Source organism: Girardinichthys multiradiatus, chromosome 6 (genome assembly GCF_021462225.1).
Source record: "Girardinichthys multiradiatus isolate DD_20200921_A chromosome 6, DD_fGirMul_XY1, whole genome shotgun sequence".
Taxonomy (NCBI): domain Eukaryota; kingdom Metazoa; phylum Chordata; class Actinopteri; order Cyprinodontiformes; family Goodeidae; genus Girardinichthys; species Girardinichthys multiradiatus.
Window position 1 is genome coordinate 37,494,361 of NC_061799.1, and position 18,574 is coordinate 37,512,934.

The 18,574-nt window shown below is 39.8% G+C and overlaps 1 protein-coding gene across 1 annotated transcript; it reads left to right on the top strand.

The window, feature by feature from the left end:
* Nucleotides 1-1,386: 1,386 nt before the first annotated feature.
* Nucleotides 1,387-18,434, top strand: copa (COPI coat complex subunit alpha). Its single transcript, XM_047367697.1, has 30 exons — nt 1,387-1,604; nt 1,887-2,000; nt 2,104-2,177; nt 2,343-2,423; nt 3,318-3,394; nt 4,689-4,798; nt 6,300-6,409; nt 7,539-7,638; nt 7,979-8,197; nt 8,347-8,497; nt 8,589-8,655; nt 8,739-8,814; nt 8,971-9,053; nt 9,465-9,690; nt 9,805-9,943; nt 11,811-11,973; nt 12,092-12,238; nt 12,375-12,564; nt 12,650-12,745; nt 13,993-14,081; nt 14,252-14,375; nt 14,950-15,039; nt 15,154-15,257; nt 15,440-15,586; nt 15,718-15,858; nt 15,937-16,119; nt 16,270-16,380; nt 16,493-16,654; nt 16,744-16,938; nt 18,071-18,434. The coding sequence occupies exons 1-30, from the start codon at nt 1,565-1,567 to the stop codon at nt 18,128-18,130; spliced, it is 3,669 nt and encodes a 1,222-aa protein (XP_047223653.1). The 5' UTR covers nt 1,387-1,564; the 3' UTR covers nt 18,131-18,434.
* Nucleotides 18,435-18,574: the final 140 nt, after the last annotated feature.

The window sequence follows — 18,574 nt, forward strand, 5'->3', positions numbered from 1 at the left end:
AGTAACCTATGTAGAAAACAGTCAGTGTGGCAGCAGTCAATGGAGGAGAGGCAGGGTACTCTCTGGGCAGATTGCCAGTCTGTCAGGGCCAGGGCAACACAGACAAGACACAACCAAGAACTATTTTGTAATGAAGAATGGGGAAAAATCTTTTAGAGGTGTGCAAAGCTGGTAGAGACATACTAAAGCCTTGCAGTTGTAATTGCAGCAAAAAGGGGGTTCTACAAAGCATGGTCTCAGTGGTTCAGAGTTTACTTTGAAAACCATGTTAATTTTCCATCCACTTCACAACTGTGGAAACTAGTTCATGTTGGTTTATTGCAGAAAAAATACATTAAGGTTTGTAGCTGTAGTGTGAGAAAGCACGGGAAATTACAAGAAGTATGAATACTTTGCCAGGCACTGTGCTTGTTGGGGACTTTTGGATTGTTAACTTGCAGAAACCGTTTAATATTATCTGTAATCCTTAGACGTCTTTACTATACAGCCTTATGCAGACAATCTTAATACCTGAACAACAGCCTAACTGATAATATGAAAGCTGTAGGTTTGATATTTGGGCACTTAAATATTTATCTTTTTGTGTCTTTCAGTTTATTTTACAGTGCTTGCATTCTGAAACATATTTACAGTGTGTTGATGTTGGATTTTTTTTTTTTCTTTTAGCTAGAAGTGGGTTCCTAGATGATTTCATTCCTTCACAGTTGAGGTTTGTGATACTTCATCTCCTGTTTGCCTTTATCTTTCAAGACTTTTTAAGCATTTCCTTGCTAATGCCCTTGTATATGTGCAGGACACTGACCTTAGCAGAGCAGTGTTGACAAATCTCTTTTTGATGCCTTCTCTATTTCTTCGGATCTCTGTAATGTTTTTATTTCCAAATGACTATTATTATGATGTTGTTGTTTCTTATTCTTATTATTATTACTATTATTATTTGTTATTACTATTATTAGTAGTAGCTTGTAGTGTTTGGGAAGCATTAATGAAATTGTGTTTTTCTCGAAGTATTCACTAATGCTTCCCAAATACTACTAGCTTCTACTACAACTACTGCTACTAATATTAGTAGTAGTAGTAATAGTAGAAGTAGTAGTGTAACTAGTAATATTTGTGAAGCATTATTGAATATTTTTTCCACTAATTTAGAAATACAATAAGAGTTCGGTTTTTTTTTTAAAATGTTTTTAACTCGCCTGGAATTGTAACAGTAAAAGAAATATAGATCTAAAGAAATTGAAGAATGTTATAATTATGTCCTTCAACACTGTAAACCCGTAAAGAAACAGCTCTTCTAGAGTTGTTCTGATAAAGCTGGGCGCTTGTTGGCGCGGTTCCGTGTGACGTGTTTCTATGCGCCTCTGCCGTGGAACTTTCTGCGTCAGATTTGCGACGGAAGTCAGAAGCGACTACGTGTCAGGAAGAGGCGAATCGGCTAAATGGGCGAAGGCGACCTGGCCGTCTGAAATAACCTTTCTGCAACATTTGAGCTGTTTTTGTTGCTAGGTTTGACTTGGTTCTAACAAAGTTTTAAAATTAGGAGCTATAGATTTGAGCAGCGACGATGTTAACAAAATTTGAAACCAAGTCGGCTCGCGTTAAAGGTAAGAATTCGCTAATAACAGTTAGCAGCGATGCTAGCCCTAGCTAGCTTACGTTACTTTCATCAGCTATTACACACTTAAAGTGTGGTGGTTAATAAATACAGTAGGTGTTGTTTTATATGTATATACTGTACAGTGTTGTCATGGACGTGTTTTTATTACCTGGTTTAATGTTCAGATGACACGAACTGTCCGTCTTGTGTAGCTAGCGTTAGCGTAACTGTCCAGATATACTTTTAATCGAATCTATAGTTATAGTTGGCAATATGCGTTATGTTTCAGGACTGAGTTTCCATCCCAAAAGGCCATGGGTTCTAGCAAGTTTGCACAACGGTGTCATCCAGCTGTGGGACTATCGAATGTGCACACTGATCGACAAATTTGATGAGCACGACGGTAAATTAGAGGCGTTCCTGGCTGAGTTTAAACGTCTGAATGTTGAGCTGTTGCGTTGTTTTCCAGATTAAATTTAGACTCATTAATGTCATGTTCGCTGCAGGTCCCGTCAGAGGAATTGATTTCCACAAGCAGCAGCCTCTGTTCGTGTCTGGAGGTGATGACTACAAAATTAAGGTGAATACTGCTTGTGTATTGCATGAGCAGCAACACACATATATGGACCTGGAACACAATTAGCATGGAATATGTACAATAAACCTCACTTATGTTATGTTTGTGGCTTTCATGTGCTGTTTTCTTTTGGAAACCTTTAGCATTAAAATATATCTGTTCAACCAGGTGTGGAACTACAAGCTGAGACGCTGTCTCTTTACCCTTTTGGGGCATCTGGACTACATTAGAACCACGTTCTTTCATCATGTGAGTTTTTCCACAACTCTAACACATGCTTGACTTTAATCTCAACCATTTCGTGATAGTTTTGCAGGTTTGGTCTTTTCTACCTGGCTTTTTCTAGTACAAAAGCTATCCATCTTTCATAGGTATTGAGTATTTGTCCATTACTACTCATCTTGGTTATGCATTGTATCCCTTTTGTTAAACAAATATTTAAATTGTGGTTATGTCACTCTGTAAATATTATCTATCTGTATGAGGTCCCTAACATTAATTTGAATTTGATTAGGGACATCATTAAATCATATTTTATCAGTCAAGTGGCCCAAGTGACAATCTGAACCACAAACAATGGAAAAAGGGTGCAACTGCAAATCTTAGAAAAATAACATACATGTAAATTATATGTGTGATTTGAATTTTGCAGTTGTCTAACTCCGTCTTTCTTCAAAAACATAACCCAGATGAGCTGACAAAAAGCGGTCAATTACGTGTGTGTAAAATGCTTTATTTACTGGAAACTGAAGGAGTATTTGGCAGTTTCTAGGTACAAAATGGGGCTAAACGATCGGCAAAGGGCCAAATTGATCCAGACCCTTTTCTTTGATTAAAGACATGGCATTAGATGCTCATTCTACTTAAATGACTTTCACATTCAAGCAGATAAACAAATGTTTCTTAAATACTCACAAAGTTCAGACCTGATCATGACATGAAAGCCATGTAGTTATCAATAAGACTTGGAGTGACAAAAAATAAAAATGAGAAACGTCTAATTAGAATTGAAGATGCTTGTCGTCTGCTTTAAGGCTAAAAGTTAGGCTGTTTTTGATGAACGTTCTAGGCAATAGAATTCTTGGGTTTATTCTGAGCTTTCAAATCAAGTCATTTTAAGCTAATTCTGAATATTATCTGTAGGAATATCCCTGGATTCTGAGTGCCTCAGATGATCAGACCATCCGCATCTGGAACTGGCAGTCGAGGACTTGTGTATGGTAAGAGGATTTGTACACAATCCCATGTTACTCAGCGGTCCTGTATAAAGCTTAGGGATGGGTACCAAATTCTGTACTTTTATAGGTACCGGCCGAATTCCGTCTGTACTACCGAGTACCGATTCACGTTAAATCAAACGGTACCATGTTTCGGTACCTAAACGCATTATTGTGATACTGACTGACTCTACTTTCTATGGCCAAACTTGACGAAAACACACTCCTCACACTCTGTGTCACCAACACAACGCTGACACAGTGAGCTACGTGCGCTCGCACGCAGATGAGCGCAAGCTCCTGACAGCAGACAGAAAAACATGCCGCTAAAACCTAGTAAGCAGGCAAGGATATCAGCGGTTTTAAAAAGCGCCAAATTTAGTTTTGTTGGCAGCACTTCTTGTGAGCAGCAGGGCTAACTCTCCTACTCCTGGTACAAATGGCAAAGGTAGAAGTAGGGTTTCACGCCCTGCCCCTGACACGTAGAAAAACTCCAGTCACCACCAAATAAAAGTATTTGACCTGACTTGGCTGTCAGAGGTGAAATAATCCCCCTGGATCTATAAGACTGAGCTTGGTCATTAAATACATACATGATAGATAGAGGGGGAAAAAAAAGATGGAAAGAGACAGAAACAGATAAAAGATGTCATAAAGAGATAGAAAGATGGAGAAATAAGAAAGCTGGAGAGACAGTTAAAGATTTTGTAAAAATGTTCTGTTATGAATATGTAGACAGCTTAAAAAGGCTGCAGATAGAGGAAACCATGGGCCCAGCCATTTATATATTCTTCTGAGTGTGTGTGTGTACACACTTACTTGGTTAGGCACAAGATTTTTGTCAAGGCTGAAGAGATATTTAATTTTCGTCAGCCTCATATCTACGGCTACAACTCCTGCATCCGTTAGCGACTCGTCGTCTGCAGCCAGCAACATGGCTGGGTTTAAATTTGTGCATTACACTGCGTAGTCAGTTAAGGGTTTTAATGTTGAAGAAATGTTTGAAACAACTGAGATGTTACAATACAAACAGCTGGATGTTGTTTTGATATATTCATTAAAGTTTATACATAGAGAAATAAATAAGTTAAATTGAAAATTTTTGAGATTTTATCATTTAACGAACATTTATTACAACATAAACATGCACAAAGGTACCGAAAACCGGTACCGTTGAGTACCGGTACATTGCTGCTGCAAATTCTGAAAGCTGCTTCTTGATTACCTTAAAACAATTTATTGATGGCTCAAAGAAACATTAATGGTCTATTTTGTCTCCTCTGTCTGTCTCCTACAGTGTCCTGACGGGACACAATCACTACGTGATGTGTGCCCAGTTCCACCCATCTGAAGACCTGGTGGTGTCTGCCAGTCTGGACCAGACAGTGCGAGTGTGGGATATCTCCGGTGAGGGCTTGGGAGGAATGGAAAAGAGTGGCCACTGGGCTGTGTTTGGGGGAGGCGGGGTTGGAGACTGAGAAGGCAGGAGCATCCCTGACTGTTTTCTTTCTCTCCAACATGTGGAGAACAAATCTCTGTGGGCTCTCTGCAGAAACACTTCTCCTTTCAGCACGGAAAAAGATTATAGAAGTATAATTTTTTTATATGATTTAAAAAAAATTTGTATATATTTGCTACCAATCAAAAAAGTTGTTGTGATATTTATGTATAAAAGACTCTCTTTGTAGTACTTTTAATGTACAGCTTTGTGAAGTTAAAATAATTTCGGCAAGTGTCAAACTGGAGACGTGTTTCTGTTCCTTGCATGCTTCTTAGAACTTTTATTGATTTGCTTTCTTCTCATTTCTTGTGTTTTCATTAACTGAACAAGCTCTTGGTTCTCATCTTTAATCTCTAAACATGTAAAGTTGTGGATCTGTAACCCTTACATGTTGGGGCCTTTATGGACTTGAATGTATTTATGAACTAAGCATCACTGCAGCCATATGTGCATTGTTTTTGAACTGTAAACTGCATGACGTTGCTGCTGCAGCATGTGCCTTGAATATTCAGCCAGATTTTGCTTGAAGGAAGATGGTCTGTGCTGCAGTTTTGCAACAGTTTAAACTGCTTGTAGGTAACTTTAACTCTGACTGCTAATTGGTTTGGACTGTCTCATTTTTTTATTAATTTAAATCTTATTAAATGCAAAAAACATGCATGGTTTAGTCCACTCCTCAAAATTTATAATTTTACAGTATTACCTTTACTACTAATCCATAACTAGAGCTTTTCAATATTTAATAACACTGCATGTGACTCAAAAATCCTGACTAAAACATAAATATGCCATTCTACCAGACCAACTATCATCTTCACATTTCTGGCATTCAGTGCCCAGTCGGAGCACGTCTTGACAATGCCACCCACCCACCCACCCCAATCAGCCTAGTCCACACTCATCCTCGTCCCATGTTCTTCCAGGAAACATCCACACCTGCACATGGGTTCCTAGTGCCATTTCCTTCCTCTCTCCAGGCTGTTGAGCTGTCTGTTCACCACATTATCCTAATGGGCTGAAATCATTAATACAATCAATTAGCTGACCTCTTCTGAGTCTTGAAGATGATCAATAATGTTGCTGTTCTGTCCAATCAAGTCACAAATAATTTTTTCCTGTATAGTGATTCAGTAACCCAATCAATAGTGTTGTTGGTTGTATGATTGTTGCCAGAGTCAGGTTGGAGGTTGTGTTGGTGTGTTTCATCCCTGTGTGTGTTCAGTAGTCCAACAGTTTGCTTTTTATTGTTGTCTGTCCTTTTGCTGCAATGCATCTATTGTTTTGTGTTAATATATCATTTCCTTTTTGTTTTTTCCTTCCACCGCCCCCTCTGCTGTGGTTTTGCTGTCTGTAACATGAAAATGGCTCTTCCTTCCTTGCACGCAATGCTCTGAATGATGGTTCCAGGTTTAAGGAAGAAGAACCTGTCTCCGGGCGCCGTGGAGACGGACGTGCGTGGCATCACAGGGGTTGACTTGTTTGGTGCCTCCGATGCTGTTGTGAAGCACGTCCTGGAGGTAAGCAGCAACTTTGATTCACTGGATTTAATATTGTCAGTTCTGTAATAACTTAGAATAATTGAAAAGTTATTTTTAATTATACCTTTTATTACGCACAGAGCAAAAATATTTCAAGCATTTTTAATTGTATTGCAATTTGGAGATTCACATGTAACCAGTAAAGGAAAGAAATGCTTTCTCTGTAGTTTGAGATGATTGTCGTTCTTGAAGGAGAGGCAGTTTTCTTGTCCGGGTTTAGTTATCTGCGCAACATTTTGTGATTGAAGTTTAGTATTTGTAAAAGTCTTAACATTACAGTCGTCTGCAGTGAGATGAGTTCCTTGAAGTCCTGAAAAGTGTGAAATCTTATCATTTTCCAAGTTGTTATAATTATGAGGAAAAATCAGAGTATAGATATATTTATACATTTTAAGTAAGTCATTCTTTTTTTTTAATAAGTAAAAGATAATCTGAAGATTTAAAAAAATAAGGCCTTTTTAACTAAAATTGTATCTGAATGACATTCTTTTGTTTTTGATTTACTGCATCGTTACTGGGGTATTTGTCAATTTCTTTTATCATTTTAGTGTCCGGGTTACTTGCATAGAACCCACAAATAATGCACATTCTGTTAAAGATTAAAAAAAGGGACATTTTACTGCTTTTTCTGACCTTTTGGTCTGAAAAAGCTTCTAGATCAGAGTTTTGAAGCAGATCTGGGGTTCATTGAAGCATTGAAACCCATGCTAAAATTACGTTTGCCAACAGAATGGGTATCATAGATCACAAGCTGTGGTTCAAAGAATCTGTGTTTAGTGTAGGATAATTCATCCAAAATATAAGTCTTACAGATTTTGAGACGGAGCTGATCTATGGTGGTCCAGATGCACTGAAAAGCAGAGAAACTGCCCCCTTCTGACCACAGAAGTTAACTAGAAGGGATCTTCAGCACTGTCTTTATGTCTTAAGGGATTTTGGATGAACGTTTTCATCTTAAATTGTCAACTGAACTTCGGTCAACATCTAGACATCTGATTTAGAAAAGTATGGGATTTAGTGAGGGCAGCAGCGAGGAAAGCAACCAGTTTTTTCGGTACTGAAGTTGTACCTTGTTGTAGGATAATCTGATTTGTGTGTCTGTGTGCAGGGACACGACCGTGGGGTCAACTGGGCTGCTTTCCACCCCACTATGCCTCTCATTGTGTCTGGAGCTGACGACAGGCAGGTCAAGATCTGGAGAATGAATGGTGAGCCAATCAGCATGGATAACTCTAGTTTAATACCTGCAAAATGTTACTTCTTAGGTTTAAAAGCAAAAGGTTTGTGGAAAATAAAATCCCTGTCATCTCTGGAAGATGTTTCATCACGGTAAAACAGTAATTCATCTACATTACACCTCGGCAAACAGATGTACTTGCTGTGATGTGTTTTGCTGCCACTAGGTGGTCAAATAAGGAAAGATATGAAATAATTTGATGTTTGGATTTCTCTTCTGTCAGAACTAATTTTCACAGGCTTGAAACAGTCTTTTTTTTTTTTTTTTTTGCATTCTTTAAGAAATATTCTCTCTTTTCTCTCTCTGCTCAGAGTCCAAGGCGTGGGAACTCGATACGTGCCGTGGCCACTACAACAATGTTTCCTGCGCCGTCTTCCATCCGCGCCAGGAACTTATCCTTTCCAACTCTGAGGACAAGAGTATCCGGGTGTGGGACATGTCCAAGCGGACCGGCGTTCAAACCTTTCGCCGTGATCACGATCGCTTCTGGGTGTTGGGGGCCCATCCGAACCTCAACCTTTTTGCAGCTGGTACGTAGTGACAGCATCTTGAATCTGGACTTAAAAAGTTTAAAGATGAAAACTGGTTTTGGCTATATTGAATTGGCTATAAAAATTATTTAGCTCAAGTCTTAACAGCTTGTTTTGCTCTAATTAACTGTCTGACTTGTTTCCTTTAGGTCATGACAGTGGGATGATCGTATTCAAGCTGGAACGGGAACGTCCCGCTTACGCCGTGCACGGCAACATGCTGTACTACGTCAAAGATCGCTTCCTCCGCCAGCTGGACTTCAACAGCAGCAAGGACACTGCTGTCATGCAGCTCCGCAGGTAGGTCATTTCAGCTTTACGCTTCTCAGTGCAGCATTTTGAGCGAATTCAGGCAGATAATAAAGAATGAAATTGTTAATTCTTTTCCCAGTGGTTCTAAGTTCCCAGTGTTTAGCATGTCTTATAATCCTGCGGAGAACGCCGTCCTGCTCTGTACAGTACGTATCTCTGACCGAAAACACCTCCCTGGTCAGTACCATTGTTTTCCATAGTTTTGCCTAATGATTTGTACTTTCTTTAGAGAGCCACCAATCTTGAGAACAGTACATACGACCTCTACTCAATTCCCAAAGAAAGCGACTCTCAGAACCCTGATGGTAAAGAAAATTCTCATAAATAGCTCCACCTTGTGGAAAAAACTGTTAACTGTTTTAGCCCAGATCTCTCGTTGATTTTCATTCTTGTTTCCTTCATCTAACTTTGTCATTGCTGTGAAAATTTTGTAAAACTGCTGTTTTTCTAATGCTGTGTAGCACCAGAGGGAAAAAGATCATCTGGCCTGACCGCAGTGTGGGTGGCAAGGAACCGATTTGCCGTCCTGGATCGGATGCACTCTGTAAGTGTTTGTTTAGCATGTATGCTGAAAAGTGCGTCTAAAATGTCACAGAAAAATATTTTCCAAATTTCAAAATTTGATAGATTTCAGCACAAAATTTGGAGAAATGTAGTCTTGTTTTTGTTGTAGAAAAATACTTTGTTTTTGTAAAAATACCATCTGGCCATTGAGAAAACTACTTTATGAAAAAGGGACCACATTTTTTTTATTCTAAATTGTAAATCTGATAGGTTTAATATTCTACTAAGTGTCTTGATGTTTAGCCTTGTAATTCTTCACATTTTTGTAATAATCTTTGTAAAATTCAAATATTGTTTCTGAGATCATATCTCACACCTTGGTGAAGAAACCAATTATCTAATTTATAAAACATATTTGTTTTAAACTGAAAATACTGTTTCTTCATCGCAGCTCCTGATTAAAAACCTGAAGAATGAAATAGTGAAGAAGGTCCAGGTGCCGAGCTGTGAGGAAATCTTCTATGCCGGCACCGGCTCGCTGTTGCTGCGCGATGCCGACGGCGTCACGCTGTTCGACGTGCAGCAGAAACGCTCTCTGGCCACAGTCAAAATCGCCAAGGTCAAGTATGTGGTGTGGAGCTCCGACACCAGCCACGTGGCTCTGTTGGCCAAACACGGTGAGATGATGAGACGAATATCTGCAGTGAGCACGAATTCCTCGATGGAATCCGTTTTTATTTCCTTTCTCAACATGTTTTTTTTGTTGTTGTTTGTTTTCTAATCTCATTTAGCTATCATGATCTGCAACCGGAAGCTGGAGAGTCTCTGCAACATCCATGAGAACATCAGAGTCAAGAGTGGAGCCTGGGAGGAGAGTGGTGTCTTCATTTATACCACCTCCAACCACATCAAATATGCCCTCACTTCTGGGTGAGTACTTTTTTTAAATTTAATGCAGGAAATTACCCGTTTCCTGAAGGTTGAGCTGCGTCTACCTGTATCACACAGCCAAAAAATTTTACCTCCTGAAAGCACATTTTATCCAGTATTCTAGGTGCAGCAAAGATGAAACTTTGCAGATTTTCAACACCTGTCATTTTAGTGTGGGAGGTTTCATGGCTAAATTGGACCAGTCTGGTAGCCAGTCTTCATTGATTGCACATTGCACCAGTAAGAGCAGAGTGTGAAGGTTCAATTAGCAGGGTAAGAGCACAGTTTTGCTCAAAATATTGAAATGCACACAACATTATGGGTGACATACCAGAGTTCAAAAGAGGATAAATTGTTGGTGCACGTCTTGCTGGCGCATCTGTGACCAAGACAGCAAGTCTTTGTGATGTATCAAGAGCCACGGTATCCAGGGTAATGTCAGCATACCACCAAGAAGGACGAACCACATCCAACAGGATTAACTGTGGATGCAAGAGGAAGCTGTCTGAAAGGGATGTTCGGGTGCTAACCCAGATTGTATCCAATGAACATAAAACCACGGCTGCCCAAATCACGGCAGAATTAAATGTGCACCTCAACTCTCCTGTTTCCACCAGAACTGTCCGTCAGGAGCTCCACAGGGTCAATATACACGGCCGAGCTGCTATAGCCAAACCTTTGGTCACTCATGCCAATGCCAAACGTTGGTTTTAATGGTGCAAGGAGCGCAAATCTTGGGCTGTGGACAATGTGAAACATGTATTGTTCTCTGATGAGTCCACCTTTACTGTTTTCCCCACATCTGGGAGAGTTATGTTGTGGAGAAGCCCCAAAGAAGCGTACCACCCAGACTGTTGCATGCCCAGAGTGAAGCATGGGGGTGGATCAGTGATGGTTTGGGCTACCATATCATGGCATTCCCTTGGCCCAATACTTGTGCTAGATGGGTGCGTCACTGCCAAGGACTACCGTACCATTCTTGAGGTCCATGTGCATCCAATGGTTCAAACATTGTATCCTGAAGGCGGTGCCGTGTATCAGGATGACAATGCACCAATACACACAGCAAGACTGGTGAAAGATTGGTTTGATGAACATGAAAGTGAAGTTGAACATCTCCCATGGCCTGCACAGTCACCAGATCTAAATATTATTGAGCCACTTTGGGGTGTTTTGGAGGAGCGAGTCAGGAAACGTTTTCCTCCACCAGTATCACGTAGTGACCTGGTCACTATCCTGCAAGAAGAATGTCTTAAAATCCCTCTGACCACTGTGCAGGACTTGTATATGTCATTCCCAAGACAAATTGATGCTGTATTGGCCGCAAAAGGAGGCCCTACACCCTACTAATAAATTATTGTGGTCTAAAACCAGGTGTTTCAGTTTCATTGTCCAACCCCTGTGTGTATGTGTGTGTGTGTATATATATACACACACACACACACACACACACACACACACACATAGGTCTTTATTCTATTTAAAACAGTTTCTAAAATGACACTTAAATGATTTTATAGTTTGCAGCATTGAATCATAAACAGAACTTAGTCAAAAATGTTAACATCCGGGTTCCTTTGCAGTTTAGAAAATAATGAGATTTGATTTAAGTGTTTTCTAGATTTAGGTTAGTATGGAAAATATGTTTTTCTGGATTTGTGCCCTAATTCCCTCCATATCCATCCCCCCTTCACAGTCTGTGCTTCCGTTCAGCTTCCATATTTAAAGCCGACCTCTGTAAAAATGTCTGCCATGAATTCATAACGAACTCTTAACTCTAGTTATATTTGGAAAAATTGGAAAATCTGGAAAAGTGTAAATTTGTGACCTGAAAAATAACATTGTATTTGAATTAATGTCCCTGTAGTGATCATGGCATCATCCGGACCCTGGACCTGCCCATCTATGTGACCCGAGTCAGAGGCAACAGCGTTTACTGTCTGGACAGGGAGTGCAGGCCTCGCGTGCTCACCATTGACCCCACCGAATACCGCTTCAAGTTGGCCCTGGTCAATCGTAAATATGATGAGGTTTGTTTTTAAACTGCTGTTTTAATCTGAGTAAATGTCCAGGATTATTGGCTTTTGACTCGTTTTAATTTCTAATTTCTTTCACTGATATTTTTTCCCTTAACTACTGTCCTTTCAGGTGCTCCACATGGTGCGTAATGCCAAGTTGGTGGGGCAGTCGATCATCGCCTACCTTCAGAAAAAGGGCTACCCTGAAGTAGCACTCCACTTTGTGAAAGATGAGAAGACACGCTTCAGCCTGGCTCTTGAATGTGGAAACATTGAGGTGAACAGATAATTAGTCTTTACTTTGTTTGGGAGACTGCAAAAGTTCATGAGCTTCTGGAAAAGACCAAGCAAACCTGCTTTCTGCATGTCAAGATGCAAAAATCACTAACATCTTCTTTCAACCATAATTTCAGGTGGCGCTGGAGGCAGCGAAGGCCCTGGATGAGCGCAACTGCTGGGAGCGTCTGGGTGAGGCGGCGCTGCTGCAGGGACACCACCAGGTGGTTGAAATGTGCTACCAGAGGACCAAGAACTTTGACAAGCTTACCTTCCTCTATCTCATCACTGGTAACCTGGCCAAGCTGCGCAAGATGATGAAGATCGGTGAGTAGTGACAGGTTTACTACTCAGTTGTCTGGTAATGTGTATAAATGTAATTCATTTCTAACGTGTGGTCATTCATGTGCAGCTGAGATCAGAAAGGACATGAGCGGCCACTACCAGGCAGCTTTGTATTTGGGGGACGTCAGTGAGAGGGTCCGCATCTTGAAGAGCTGTGGGCAGAGTGAGTTCATTTCTCTCAATCGTTTTCGTTCATTTTCCCTGCAAACAAAGTCCTTGACTCTAAAGCTGAGTTAAAAACATAAAGTCAGCCCTGGTGCCCAAATATTTGTTGATAGTTTTAGCTGCTATTCCTCCCATTTCATGTGATTAGTCACAAATTTAAATAAAACGGGTTCCTATTTGAATCTAGAAAATGATTCGAATTATAAGAACCATCAGGTTACCCCAATTTTACTCCATTTAAACATAAATATTGCTAAATAAAGTTAACATTTGCTTACTTATGAGATTGTTTGCTTTACTTCCCAAAAATTAGCTGTAGTTTTCAACTGCTTCCTGGAGTAGAGACACACTGCCTCCTCCTGACACTTTTTGGCTGATTATGCTTAATTTAATTACTTTAATTGGCATGCAGAGGTTAACTTCAGCTGGGCTATGCTTGGAGTTTAAGCAGAAAATGTATGGAAATCAGGTTACCCAGAAGGCCTTTGGTTTTTCTTTTCTTTTTTTGTATGCAAGGAGGTTTGGTTAGTAATTTCCTTGTATATGAGGCTGGTTTGCACTTAAATCAGTATTTGACTAAAGTTTTATTTATTAAAATCTTAAATAAATGAATTTTGCAATTGATTTCAGTTATTTGTATGTAGTCACATTTTTTAACAGCACTTTGCTTAATATGCTAAACCAATGGGTTTCAAACTTTATGCAACAAGTAGCACCTCAGTAAGTTTTCCATGTTCTTCCTTATATGTTAAAATCTTATCCCAACAGGACCTGGTCTTTTTCAGCTTTCGTTATTTCCTTACTTCATGTCCATTGAAACTGTTTGATTGATTGGACACAATTTCATTATGTATAAAACTCAGTGATATTCACATTCATTTTCTTATTTATCTTTCACGCATGGTGCTCTAAAACCTCCCTCTATTAAACATGTTGCTGACATCATTCCTGGATCCATTATCCGTTTTTATTTATTTATTATGTTTTAGGTATAAAGCAAAGATCTTATCTTTTATGACTGTTGGTAGTTATTACCTTTACATACAAGTTTATTAATTCATATTTGCCTTGTAAATGGTGCCAGATTTCTTCTGACGAGCATTATAGACAGTTTGTACCACAGTTTATAAACCATGGTGCTAAACCAAATAAGCTTCAGGGTTTCTTTTTTTGTTTTTTTATTCTAAACAAAAGTAAGATGGTTTTATGTGTAATGGTTTTGTCTCTTAAATGTGCTTTTTTCAGAGTCTCTGGCTTACCTCACTGCAGCCACACATGGGCTGGATGAAGAGGCTGAAGCACTGAAGGAGACCTTTGATCCAGAAAAGGAGACGGTGAGTTGGCAAAGCATGGGCTCGATCTTAAAATGTTAATGGTATTAAAGCAGTACACTTTGGGCTTTATACAATTTATTTCCCATTATTTGATAATGAAACTTCTTTCTTACAAACTGGCAAATTCATAGATTAATAAGAAAGATGATTGTTGATCTTGTGCCATGCAGGTGCCAGAGGTTGACCCTAATGCACAGCTGCTACAGCCTCCTCCACCCATCAACCCTCTGGACACTAACTGGCCCCTGCTAACTGTGTCCAAGGGCTTCTTTGAGGGAGCCATTGCAGCAAAGGGTGAGTGAGCAGGCATCATAGATTGTATGTTTAGTAGGGCGCGTTGAAAATAAAAGAAGAATTAACGCTCCTGAAGCTTTTTCACATCACATTACAACCTCCAAGGTATAAATGCAGCTGTTCTGTGAAAACCTCAGCGATTTTTATAGAGAACATTAGTTATCAAACGGCATCATGAAGACCAAGGAACACAGCAGACGGGTCAGGGAGAAGTTTAGCTTATAAAACACTATCCCAAACAACTTCTTACTTACCAAGAAATGGTCATCTACCTGAACTAACTGGCTAACCAGGTAGAAAATTCATTAGAAGCAGCCAAGACACCCCTGGTAACTCTGGAGGAGCTGCAGAAATCAGCAACTCAGAGGCGAGAAGTTTTTGCCAGGGCTATTGTTAGTTGTACACTCGATAAATCTGATCATGATAAATGCTGTGTTGAGGAAAACCGTGCACACAACCCTGAACTAAAGGTTATAAAACCTGGCTTGTTTAATAATGCTGCCAGACTAATATGCACCAGAGTAATGACGAAGTAAGAGATGAAATCGGTGATATTCTATTGTTTATGTTGTAGGTAAAGCTGTTCAGATGGCTGCAGATCTGGATATGGAGGCTGCTGGAGGCGAGGGTTGGGGAGATGATGCTGAGCTCGCTATGGATGAAGGTTAATCAGAAACAATTAACCTTTCTCCAAAGTTTCCTAAAGTTGATTGCCTGAAGGAATAATTACTATTTTGCTGTTCAATATTTACTAATAGTTTTTTTTCAATTTTCTCAGATGGCTTCATTGATGCCCAGGATGTATTAGGAGATGAGGGATTGGGGAAAGAGGAAGGAGGAGGCTGGGATATTGATGAAGAAGTTGAACTTCCTCCAGAGCTGGTGAGAGGAGAAACAGAATTGGAACAACTCACTATGAAGCAAGGCTAACCCAAACAAGACAAATGGCATCATAGCCAAGCGTCTAAATCTTTCTCAATAGATGGATATATATTCTTTTACCCTAGAGCTCCTTTATGTTTTGATCCAGTTTAGTGAAAAGTAACATTACTTTCAACCAACAGGATGTGCCTGCTGGAGCAGGTGGATCAACAGAAGATGGGTTCTTTGTGCCGCCAACCAAGGGGATGAGTCCAACCCAAATGTGGTGCAACAACTCCCAGCTGCCAGTGGACCACATCCTGGCTGGATCATTTGAAACTGCAATGAGAGTACGTTGCTGCTTTTTTTTCTCCCGTTAGTTCACCGCTTAATGCAAGTTATTTTAATGCGCAACAAATCCATACGTGTACTGTCCATTTAGACTAATGCTCACTAAACCATATTACTTTTCTTTCTGCAGCTGCTCCACGACCAGGTTGGAGTTGTGAACTTTGCCCCCTACAAGTCCCTGTTCATGCAGACACTGTCAAGAGGTCGAACCGCTTACCTTGGGCTGCCTTCTCTGCCTTGTCTGCGTGGTCATCCTCAGAGGAATTGGAAGGTACAGCTGTTGGCTGTCAAACATTTCAGCTGTTCCCTGTACATTCAAGTATGTCCTGACCCATGTGTATTTTTGTAGGATTGTGGGGCAAAGCAGGGGCTGCCTGCTGTGGGGCTCCGCCTCTCCGACCTGATTTCCCGCCTTCAGCAGTGCTACCAGCTGACCACAGCTGGAAGGTTTGAGGAAGCTGTTGAGCGCTTCAGAGCCATCTTGCTTTCCGTTCCCCTGATGGTGGTTGATAACAAGCAGGAGATAGCAGAGGTGAGCATACCTCTTCTAAGCCCAATCTGTAAATGCATAAATGGAAAGCACTGGATATTAACAAGCCACAAATTTAGGTTGTTCAGCTGATATGCATGTACACGTCTCTATATATTTTAAATATATCATTTTTTTTTTTTTGTGTTTCAGGCTCAGCAGCTCATCACAATATGCAGAGAGTACATTGTGGGTTTGACTATGGAGGTTGAGAGGAAGACGTTGCCTAAAGAAACACTGGATCAACAGAAGAGGATTTGTGAGGTAAAGACAGTGTGATCATAGCTGACTTGTTTATTCTGAGGTTGTTTTTTTTCTAAGTATTCAGAACTGATTGTTTTTTTTTTTTTTTACTGTTTCTGTACTTTTCCTGCAGATGGCTGCTTATTTCACCCACTGTAACCTGCAGCCAGTCCACATGGTCCTCGTGCTGCGCACAGCTCTGAACCTCTTCTTTAAACTTCGAAACTTTAAAACAGCTGCAGGATTTGCACGGCGCCTCCTGGAGCTCGGCCCAAAGCCAGATGTTGCACAGCAGGTTAACGTTTCTTTCTTTTTCCAAGTCAGAACCATCATGTTGTCATAAATGACATGTACTCATTCAGTGATCATCCCCCTGTGATTCAGACCCGCAAAATTTTGGCGGCTTGTGAGAAGACCTTGACCGACACTCACCAGCTGAACTATGACCCCCACAATCCATTTGATTTGTGTGCTGCCTCCTTTGTACCCCTCTACCGCGGACGTCCCGTTGAGAAATGCCCACTGTCTGGAGCCTGTTACTGCCCCCCTTACAAAGGCCAGATCTGCAGGGTCACACAGGTAGGCCGGACCACCTGTTGTTCTAGTGCTAAGAGTCCGTATTTTACTGGGTCTCTAAAAGAAGATAAGGTGGCTTGGAAGTGAGTGAGGAATGTGTTAGCAAATCTTTACTGATGAACAAACTAGCTATGGAAAAAAACACCACTACGGCTGTTTTTGTAAATTAATTTTTTAAAGAATAAAAGCTGTAATTCAGTAAAAAAAAAAGCCACATTCAGCATTTTGTATGGACAGTTCTTAAGTGTCTTTAATGTAACCATTTATCCTATCAGTATGATGCATAATCAATATATAGCTGGGTTTCACTACTTTTTTTAATTAACCATGCAGACTGCCCTTTAAAAATACAAGGGCTCAAGCCAAGCATTTTCCATCAAATGACAGTATTTAGAATATAATGTTTTGATTAAATGTAAGTCTAGTCCAGTTGATACCAAAAAAATTTATTTTATTAACATTTTGAATAGATACTTTAGATGCATTTTTAAAATAGTTGTAGGGCCACCTACAATTTCACTTAAGTGGCTCTTAAGCTTTAAAATACACTTTTAATTATACCAGTCATGTATAAATGTAGATATTAAGACTGGTACAGCATTTTAAAACTTTAAAATATGGGTCAATTAATGCCCCTCCGATTCCATTTACTACCTGTACTTACCTGTAGACAGAAATGCGGTCGAAAAGTCAGTTAACTAAATGGTAATAGTAATATCTGCAAAACGGCAGCCACAGGCTCATTTATAGTAACCCACCTATTTCCAGAGGTCTGTTAATATAACTTCATAAACATAGTTTTTAAATTATACATATTGTGTAGAGCCATTTACAAAGTATAGTTGGCGAAAGGAGCTGAATGTTTAAATTAAAAACTTATAATGTTTATGTATCCATTTTGTATTTTCACAAGGTTATCCTTGGTTGTAATTGTAAATTTAGTTTTTCACTTTATCGAACAGAATATAATAAGTTATTAAACACGACTTGAGCGAGGACAAGCTTCCCGATAGTTCCCTAATTGTAATTTTATCTCTGAAATGGCGGAAATAACAGAAAGACCTACTGAAAGGAAACTAATCCTTGCTTTTTTTTTTTTCTTTTATCTTATGTTTATTTTAAATTTATATTCCAGGCGACGGAGATCGGCAAGGATGTGATCGGACTGCGTGTGAGCCCGCTCCAGTTCCGTTGAAACGAGAAGACCGTCAAAACACATCCAGCGTACTATTGGTGGCATACAAATATGGAAGCTGAGCGAATATCTGCTCACAATGAAGTTAACTGCTTGAGTCCTAACACTCTGTCTTTATTCCATGACTTTCAAATGAATATAAAAAAACCAGCTTTTTCTTGTTAGTGCTGCTGTGTCTACATTTCCTCTTTCCTTTAAGCCTATAAAAACATTATTGTTCACTTTGAGCTAAAAATAAATGATTCAAAGTGTGATACTGTTCCTTGCATCTGAAACTCCAATAAAATGTCTGTTTATGACAGAAGTGCATTGTGCAGGCATGTTTCTGTTGAGTTTGGTTACTGTGGTGATACTGTGGTAAATGAAACCAGCAGGGAGTGGGTTTTTATGACGCGAATGTGTGGTTGGATTCGTGAAGATGCATCACAACAAGGCTGGGTCACC

What these genes read in the sequence shown, in the direction of transcription:
- copa (XM_047367697.1), top strand. Translation starts at nt 1,565, where the DNA reads ATGTTAACAAAATTTGAAACCAAGTCGGCTCGCGTTAAAG. An exon ending in CGACTCTCAGAACCCTGATG is followed by an intron (nt 8,815 to 8,970) that starts GTAAAGAAAATT and finishes AATGCTGTGTAG; the next exon opens with CACCAGAGGGAAAAAGATCA. An exon ending in AGATCTGCAGGGTCACACAG is followed by an intron (nt 16,939 to 18,070) that starts GTAGGCCGGACC and finishes TTTATATTCCAG; the next exon opens with GCGACGGAGATCGGCAAGGA.